Source organism: Phaenicophaeus curvirostris, chromosome 1 (assembly GCF_032191515.1).
Source record: "Phaenicophaeus curvirostris isolate KB17595 chromosome 1, BPBGC_Pcur_1.0, whole genome shotgun sequence".
NCBI lineage: Eukaryota > Metazoa > Chordata > Aves > Cuculiformes > Cuculidae > Phaenicophaeus > Phaenicophaeus curvirostris.
In genome coordinates, this window is record NC_091392.1 from 98,064,475 (window position 1) to 98,073,908 (window position 9,434).

Sequence of the window (9,434 nt, forward strand, 5' to 3'; positions counted from 1 at the left end):
TGTGCTGCATGACTTACATTGTCCCTTCACTGGCTGACAGAGAAAAGCAGTTTCTCTGAGGCAGGATTTGAACAACGAGCTACATACCAAGAGTACTGAGTCAGTGCCAGTAAATTCGTAAGTCCTGAATCACCACTGAGCTCTTCAGAAACATTTCACTACATGTGCCTCTTCAAACATGGGAGTTAAGCTCTTTTAATTACTCAGTGCCTGTGTCAACTTTAATTCAAGATTTTGTTTCATTCATTCCACCTGAGGCCATGTCTTTGCTGCAGAAGAAATTCTACCTTTGCCTGGGCCACCTATCTCAGGGTAACATCTCCTAAGAACACCATGACTTCCCAGGAGAGGCTGCTAATTGAAGCAGTTATTCAGAGCTATTCCCTCTTTCTTCAACACTGCGTCGAGATATAAATTACAAGTGCTTATGATTTTGGTTATGATACTTCCCTTATGGTTTTAGGTTAAAAATGCTGAAAAACTGTACAAGTGTTCCTTGTAGTGAAGCACAGACTTCGTGTATGTAAATCTGTTCTCTGTGTGGTTCTGCTGATGTTACAGCTGTACCACATTTTTGTGCAAACTGATCTTTTTGTTTGCTTTTGCCGGCAATCTCTCAACTGTAGGGAAGGACATTCAGTGAAAAATGTTTCCGTTCTACATAAGATTGAAGGGGTTACTAATTAGGCTATTTTTTTCAGGATTGTCAGAAGAAAAATAGGAATGTCTATTGCGAACTTCTTAGTTATGACGTTTTTAACCTTTTCCAGTTGGTAGATCTCTAAGATACACTAATTGAAGTCTAGGGACAATAGTCTTGTGATTTGCCTCACTACTTTAGATCTAATCTGCAGAACTGCTGCTGTAACTTGTTCCAATAAATAAACTGGATTTATGAAGAGGCGTCAAGGCCCTGATGACACGGATCAGATCAAAAAGGAGATATTTCAAATGCAAACAGAGGTGCCTCTGCATCTCAAAGCAGCTCACTGTGTCTCGCTCATGTCAGTGGGGCACTGTACTCTGATGACAAAGCCTCTAATAAATCCAGGATGTTTCAGCTCTGTGCTTTGTTGGTGGATGTGCATTTTTTTTTTCCCTTGCTCTTAGATTTGCGGAGGGAGAATGATCTAACCCAACAGCATATAGAAATGAAGCTGAAATGGGCATGCATAACAACTTAAGTTAGACTATTCCTAGTAAAACTTTGGGTTTTGTTTTTTCTCCTCCCTCCTGCCAGGTTTTTGCTGAGCCGTCCATCAGCCTCTTCGCTGTGGAATGCTGCAAGGGCAGAGAGCTGCACTTCAGTGAACCTGTCAATTCTGTTTTGAATGAGGACCTTCATTTTTACACTCAGTCTGTATGGGTGAGAAGCGGATTGTAAGTATGGAAGAAATACACTTGTCAGATTTGAATTATAGAACCCAACTCTGAGCATGCGTTTTCTCCCTATTGCTGCCTTTTTTTGTATGTGTTTTACATTCTAACTTTTACTTTGAGACAATATAAAATCCTAAAATATCATTGAATATTAGACTTACTTTTTGTGTAAGGACCCAAAATGAACAAAAAGTCTGGGCAGAGGGTGTTAACACCCTTTACAAATTGTCCTTTTATCCCTATACAGTAACGAACAATAGAGCCTGTTGTTTAAGCCAGGAACTAAAAGCTAATAAGTTTTGATTGCTCACTTACAAAGATAGGTAGAGTAAACTCATACTGACTTTATTAACTGGCTGTAAAATACCAGCTATGAAGTGCAATGATTTAACTTAAGCAACTGCAGAGGTTCAGTGAAGCTTGACATGCTCATCGGCTGCCAAAGAGACAGCAACTTCTGGAGGAGTTCCGGGAGATCTGACAGCCGGAACAGTAATTTACTCCTGTTATTGGTTTAACCCCTGATCTGTGAGCCTGAATACACACCCAGGGTCTTCCATGAAAACCATTTTACATGTGCAGAAGTGACTTTCTAACCTCTTCCATATTTTCTGCTTTCACCTTTTGGAGGAACTCTGAAGTTTTCTGTCTCAGCTGAGTTCCCAGCCTCCACATCCACAGCAGCACCAAATAACTTGTCTCATCCTGCAGCTGAGACTGACTGGAACCCGCTGCCATTCTAATGTGACTTGTGTTTGGTTTTAACTTTTTACCCCCACCTTTCTCACATAAGCAAGGCTGTATTTTTCTTGAAAGATTTTATGGGATGACACAAAACCATGCAAAATTTGGACTTATGGGCAAGGAATTATTGTAGGCTGTCCACAGCTTAGGTATAGCTCTGTTGTGATTCTTACAATGAATTTTTCAAACACATCTAGTCTGCTACCACCTACAAGTCAAAATCCTTCTTAGGGATATATGTGATAACACTCCTGAGCACTCCTCTCATTCTTTGAGGCTGGTACGAAGGCTAAGCCTAACCTAGCTAATGCTCCAGAGCACCGTGGACTGTTTTTATTCAGGAATTTCAGACAAGCCTTTTCTTAAAAGGTTGGTTAAGGATGGAACCTTCCTTTCTTTAAGAGCAGTCAGTGGGATTGACTTTACCTCTGGGTCCATAGTGAACATAAGTTTCCCCACAGAGCTTTGCCAGTTCATTTATAAATTCTAGTCCCTAACATTTGTGCAACTTTGAGCCCGAGCCCTTGATGAAAATAGAGAAGGATCATCTGCTGTTGACTCGAGGTGCCCCAGGTGAGGGTGGCAAGCAGCTGCCATTTCATGCCGAGAACAGCATGCACACACATTCCATGTGATCTGTCCTGATTTGGAGAAGGAAAGACCTTGGCAGCAGCCCCTGACTTATTTCTGGTGGGAATGTGGAAATCATGCTTCTGTGGAGGTGTTGCAGCCTAAAGGGTTTCTTCTTCAGGCGTCTGTCTTTATGAGCTTTCTCTGCCCTCTACTCAAGGCTGTGGAACTGGAAATGAACCACTTTGCCCGTGCAGTTGGCTGTAAAGATGAGGGCTTTGGGACCACATAGTATAAAACCATGGGAGAGTGAGCAGAGCAGGCCAGCATCTTCTCTCACCTTCCCACTTGATTATGAGTATCTCAGCCAGGTTAGCCGTCTCCCTCTCTCTGAGAAGGGTCGGGCTTTCTCTGAACTCCTTGTGATGCTCCCCAGGAAGCAGGTCTCCTCAGCCTGTCCTCATCCTACGCTGTGAATAGGTAGCCTGAAGGTGGAGGTTGGCAGGTGATCATGAGGAGCCTGTGGGATCTTATAGAGGGTTTATTTGCCTTATCAAGAGTTCAGGAAGGCAGATTTAGAGGGTTTTTTGGCTCCATGTCCCAAAGACTCCTGTCAACTTTAGACAAGTGACAAAGATTTGTATGTGTATACTGATGGCATTTTGCTGCTGGGCTTAAGTACAAGGATCCTTCCTGAGCCACCTGACCACCTGGGTGAAAAATGCCGCAAGCCTGGACTGTGGTTTGGTGAAGGGGGCTGGTGCTCCAAGGTGTGAGAAAGCTAGCATGGCGGAGGCTGTTGCTTTCTGAGAGGGCCAAGATGAGTTTTGTCTGTGCTGCTGAATGCCAGAAGCCCAACCTGGCTTCAGATGGTTATTGATGTAACAGTCCTTCTCTGTTTCCTATAAACATCTGCTTGGGCAACAGAAGCTGTATTTCCAATGAGGCTGTTCAATGCTCCAAAATAACATTAAGAATCTCAGTGCCTTCTCAAAGAGCATTGTAAGAAAAGAGTCAGGAATGTGTTAGAGGTATAAGGAGCAGACAGTGGTGGTCAGGCTGCTCTTAATACCTGTTAGACACAGGGCATGGGACTTAATTTGAAGACACAGTGACAGAGCCTCATTATGAGGCACTTCACAGTTGGCACGTTTCAGCCTCCATGGAGTCCTGAGCCCTGAGCAAGACAGGCTCTCAGTTTCTCCAAATTATGCAGAGTGGAGAGAAGTAAATTACAGGTGCTGTTAGCACAGTTTGTGGATGTTTTCTTACTTTAAAGATTGCAGCTGTCCCTTGTGTTCTTGGCAGCTGACCTGTAAAACAGGTAAGGTGGGGAAACAAGTCTTTGCTTTGTGTTCAGATGAGTTAATGAGTCAAGGGTTGGAGATTCAGTCTGCACAACAATGTCCTATTGATGTAAACAAAACCAGTCTGTGATCCTGAGGCTGCCTTTGTCAGCAGCAACACAGCATTTACTGAGCAGATGTCAGGATATCAAGGGATCTGTATGTGCCAGTGCTTTAACTCTGTTATTCAGCCATGTGTGTGACTTGGATAGGTTCACTACAGGAAAGTCTGTTACAGCACTGTATAGGTTTTGGAATAAATATTTAGTATGTGTTTTCAGACAAGAGGAATAGCTACAGCGAGCTTTCACTAACAGAAGAAAACATTGGACAAGATCCTGTCATCGTTAAATGCGTACAGCCAGGCAAAGCTGCGAGTGGTGCAGTCTGGTGTGGGCTTCCTAGTTTCCTAACGTGTGCCCACTGCAACCTGCATCTGGGTTCATGCAGAGCTGGTCATATTTGTGGGAAGACTTTCAGAGAGGGGGACCAGAATTTACAGGGTTCAGACAGACAAACAGAAAATGGGTCTTAATTTAGACAGGAAACAGTTAAACCACTGAAATAGACCGTGTTTTGCAGCACAGCAATACTGTGGAGATGTTTGGGGGCTTTGAATAGCGCTGTCTCCTTAACATGTAGTCTTCCATGTTCCGTTTCTGTATCCAGGTGGATTGCATATGAAGGATGCAATTTTTTAGGAAGGCAGATTCTGCTGGAGCCCAGTGAGATTTCAAACTGGAGTGAACACAGTGGCTGGAAAGCAATTGGCTCCCTTCGTCCTGTGAAACAGGTATAGTGTAAAAGTTTGAGGACCATTTTTTTGGACACGGATTGGTACACAAGTATTGGCTCTACTGCTAAGTATAATGGGGTGCATTGTATTCCTTAAATCAGGCCAAATGATGACAGGCAGAAGGCCCTACTGGAAGGCTACTGAAGCAGAAAATTCCTCCAGTGGCAGTTATTGAGATCTATATTAAGCTCCTAAAGGGAAATAATTCATAGTTTCTCAGAGCCAAATTTTGTTTTTCTGAATGGCTCATTAGTGTGTTCTGTAGATGGTCTGTTTTTACATTTTTGCCTTATAATGGTGATAATGAGAGAAAAACCATTCTACATTGGCTTGGTTCATAATTAACATAAATGGGAGGCAGAACAAATTGTATTGTGCAGCAGGCTGGATTTCCAAGAGAGGCAAAGTTTATGCAGTCCCACCAGGTTTTCCCTCTCTGCCTCATGCCAAGTAAGTCAATTTCAATATCATTCAGAGATTCAGGTCTCAAAACCACAAAGTTCTTAGCTTTGTGAAAGATAGAGAGAGAAGCTGCCCTTTTATAACTCACTGCTCTTTATTTGTGCCAAAATCAGTGAATAACAGAGCTCGATCTCTGGCAATAGCCCTACAAAATCTCCTTGTTTTTTGAATAAACAGAGATGCTAAGTCAGTGCCCTATTTTCCATGTATCTTCAAAAGCAATGGTGTAACTCTGCCATATATCCATAGAGTCACAGAATCATAGAATGGGTTGGGTTGGGAGGGACCTTAAAGATCATCTAGTTCCAACCCCCCTGCCATGGGCAGGGACACCTCCCACTAGATCAGGCTGCCCAAGGCCCCATCCAACCTGGCCTTGAACACCTCCAGGGATGGGGCAGCCACAGCTTCCCTGGGCAACCTGTGCCAGTGCCTCATCGCCCTCATGGTGAAGAATTTCTTCCTAGTATCTATATGTATTCCAGTTAATGGGGGTTGAAGTTGCTGAATATGTGACTCGGTAAGTTTTGTGTCCCGAGAATAAAAACCTTGTGGACTGCAGACTATTTACTGGCCTTAGAATGAGTGAACTAGCCATGTGCTGAGCTAGAGATATTTGCATATCACAGGAGTTGGTTCTATAGGCATAAATAACTACTTCTTAAAAAAATCTCTGCCATTGCTGCTTACAGCTAACTGTCTGCCTGTGAAAAGCACTGCTGCTTTACATGCGCCCTTGTTTCCAATCAAAAAATTATTGAACGTCCTTGTCTAAAATTGGAATTGGAACATTTATTTTAGAAAACTGATCCAAGATGGAGGGGAGGCATTCTCACATCAACTTTATTAATCTCTGTGTTATAACTCTTCCTTCACACTGTTTCAGCCAGCAGTGTACCTCAGAGTGAAGAACCGAGCCCAAGGTAAATACCTGACAGTTGCTGGAAGCCTAGCAGATATAAGAGCAACATCAGTGTGTGTGTCCCCATACAACGGCAAGAATACTCAGATCTGGCACTACTGTCGTGGACTGTTCAAATCCAAGGTGAGTTTCCAGATGCTGGAAGTGGGTGGGTTATATCACCTGCTGTCCTTTCACCTTCTCTTCTTGCTTTTACTGTGGGCTGGCGTTAATACCAGGAGAGCTTTATGGCCTCTGACATGCATCTTAAGCCAAAACTCTGAAAACCTACCCCCTCCTACTGTGTAGAGACAGATTTGATCTGTCAGCTTTGGCAAGCTGGACTACTTTTCACACCTGTCTAACGGGACTGATGTTCCTGGAAGTAGAAACATGGTTTTGCCTAAAGTCAGGAGTTTATTACTTCTAATGAGTTGGGAATTTTCTCTGAAAACTAGTGTGAAGAAAGTAAGGGAGTTTGTATTGGTGCTGCCCTTGATAGTCTGTTATTGATGTTAAAAGCTGATACCTGGAGCACCACCTTTGATCAAGCAGCTTGTCACTTGTTGAATAATCTGTTACTTGCTTGCTTGCTGGGGTCGTTACCAGCTATAGCATGATTACTGCTGTCTGCCTGGTGCCTGAAAGAGGAACAAGTCAGACATGAAACTGAGGCTTTGTGGCCTGGATTTCACTTCTCTTCTTGTTCCTTAGGCTAACGATGCCTGTCTGGATGTCATTGGTGGCAGAGACACGCCTGGGGCCAAAGTCGCACTCTGGGCAGAACATAGGAAGGACAGGCAAAAGTGGAGACTCAATGAGGATGGAACCATCAGCTCATACCTCAGCGACCAGCTGGTGCTTGATATTAAAGGTATTTTAAAAAAAAAAAAAGAAGAAAACCAACTAAAACTCACATGTATTAAGTGCACTTTTTGATTGATGTTAATGGCTGTATTCCAGCTCTTTTTGTACGTAGGATTCCGTATTTAACCTTATCTTTCCTGTTAGGTTTATGTTCAGTTGCTTGACAGTGGGACGAGAAACAATGGGATGGGGAAACCTTAACCCAAAGGTTTATTTTGATCAGATCAACTGTTCTGCTTGAGGGAGTTCAGTAGTGCTCCTGGCAAGAAACGCATGTTACGGAAGACAAAATGGTGAGGGGAAAGCAACTACAAAATAGCTATGGCTCAAAAAGAGAAAAGTGCTCACTCCTGATGGTTTTAGTCTGGTTAAAATTCTCATTGCACAAGTCTTAGTCCTTCTAATTAACCGTCAGGGTTAGAACTGCCTCACTGGGAATGCCTGTTCCTCTCACACAATTTGTTCAAGCCCTGCTGCTGTCTCTAGGGTTTTCTCCCTAGGGAAATGTATTGGAGCAGTGACAGCAGTGGCTGGTCATGAGATTGGGGGTTTTCTGGTGCTGTCTTCTCAGATGAAAGGTCTAAGTAAATTAATTGACAGCCGCACACCCCAGCAGGGCTGACAGACCAGGGTATTGGCACATCCCACAGATGGAGACATCATCACCTTTTCAGTGAAGGCCCTCTGGCCATTACACATCTGACTTCTGCCCCTCAGACTTACAGTTAATGAATTTTCGAACCCGTGATGCTGAACAAGTAGAGCATTCCTGGCTTCTGGAACTAAGGAGTTTAACCACTGTTACTAACTCACAAGTAGTTACTACAAAGCCATCATATGCAACTGGTGATACTGATGGCAGCTCTTAGAGTATCGGAGAGCTGTGCTGCTTAGGTTACTGCAAAATAGTGTTGAAGGCTGAGGGAGGGAGATACCACTTGATAGCTCTTCAGAACACTTACTTCTTTTAGTGGGTTTTTGTCTATGATACAATGACAAAAATTGCACTGTGATTTCTATGCTACATATATTCAGAGGAGAGAAGTGTTATTTTTAAGCACTTTGAAAGTTTGTGGTTGGATGAATACGCAGCACCAAATGATGGCAGATGTATCTGTGAGTCTTAGTTCTACTGTAGCATTATGTGCCCTAAAAATCCAGACACACAGTGGGAGCTCAGCATACTTTTTAGAAGTGCGGTTTCTTTGCACAAAGGTACATTTGAGGACTCCTGTTTGTGGTATCTTCCATTTCCTACCTAACGAATCTCCTCGAGGCCTAAGCTGACACGTGATGGTTTGTAGAAGACAAACATTCAAAGGTGGAAGGGTGGACCCCAGCCCCCCTCCCTGATGGAATGTCTATTTTTCAGCTAATAGTCCTCTTTAGTCACACTTTGTTAAAGTGCGTAGACTTTTCTGAGCGTTTGTTTCTTTTTAAAGTTTTTCCTTCATGATTTTGTTTTGTTTTAAAGGAGGAAATTATTATGACAAGAATCACATCATCATGAATCAGCCAATAGATGACAAACTTTCACAAAAATGGGATATTGAAATATTGTAAAACCCACCAGAGAGATGGACCTTGTGTGGGTTAATAACACCAGGAGAGGGGGAAAAACCCAACCTACTGAAGTCAAGCACCACTGGAATCTTAAGAAGCAACTCTTCTACTTTCCTTTGTACCAAGCACCAACTCCTAAAACAACCAAATTTTGCACAAATGTGGAAGATGGAAGGTTGATCTATTGTCTTTCTGCAGGGAAGTTGATTCTTCAGAGGCTGCTCCTACAAAAGTCACTATTACTTTTCATCTGAACTACTAAAAGTAAATGCAAAAGAGTAGATGCACGTTTTGCAGGAGAGATAATATGGGAAAGGCTCCAGAAATATTCTTTAGCTCCCTCTCAAACTGATGGAAGCTCGCTGAAGAATGAACGCAGCAATGAGCTTGAAAGAGGTTGGAGTTGGTCACTTGTATTCCAAGTGAAGGTGTTTAGGCTCAAAGCGATCCTGAAGCTCAAATCGTATCTCTTGCTAAAACGCAGTTTATTTTGTTCATGAAGACAACTTTGATCTGGAATTACCAGCTCAGCCTGTGAAATGGGTCAATGGAGAAAGCCAGGCTTTCACCCCCCTACTGTTACCAGCAGGCCTTTGTCTTTGTTTCTTTTAACAGTAGCAAATTTCCAGATTCAGAAACTGGTTTTGCTGACCCATGGCCTATTTCGGACCTGTGAAATTGTTATCATTGAAGGTCACCTATAACACGGAGCCATATGTGCATGTAGAAAGAGAATAAACAGTCCTGGGTCAGGCTAGATTCCTGCAAGGGCTAGCTGCATTTAGAGCAGTAATGATTTTAACTC

At 43.0% G+C, this 9,434-nt stretch overlaps 1 protein-coding gene across 1 annotated transcript in view; it reads left to right on the plus strand.

Moving 5' to 3' along the window:
• CRYBG3 (crystallin beta-gamma domain containing 3) overlaps nt 1–8,686 on the plus strand; it is an 87,193-nt gene extending 78,507 nt beyond the window's left edge. The window contains exons 18-22 of the mRNA XM_069869396.1: nt 1,241–1,380; nt 4,710–4,833; nt 6,185–6,343; nt 6,914–7,073; nt 8,541–8,686. Coding sequence (XP_069725497.1) covers nt 1,241–1,380; nt 4,710–4,833; nt 6,185–6,343; nt 6,914–7,073; nt 8,541–8,629 — 672 coding nt within the window. The 3' untranslated portion in view covers nt 8,630–8,686. The remainder of the gene's footprint in view (nt 1–1,240; nt 1,381–4,709; nt 4,834–6,184; nt 6,344–6,913; nt 7,074–8,540) is intronic.
• Nucleotides 8,687–9,434: the final 748 nt, after the last annotated feature.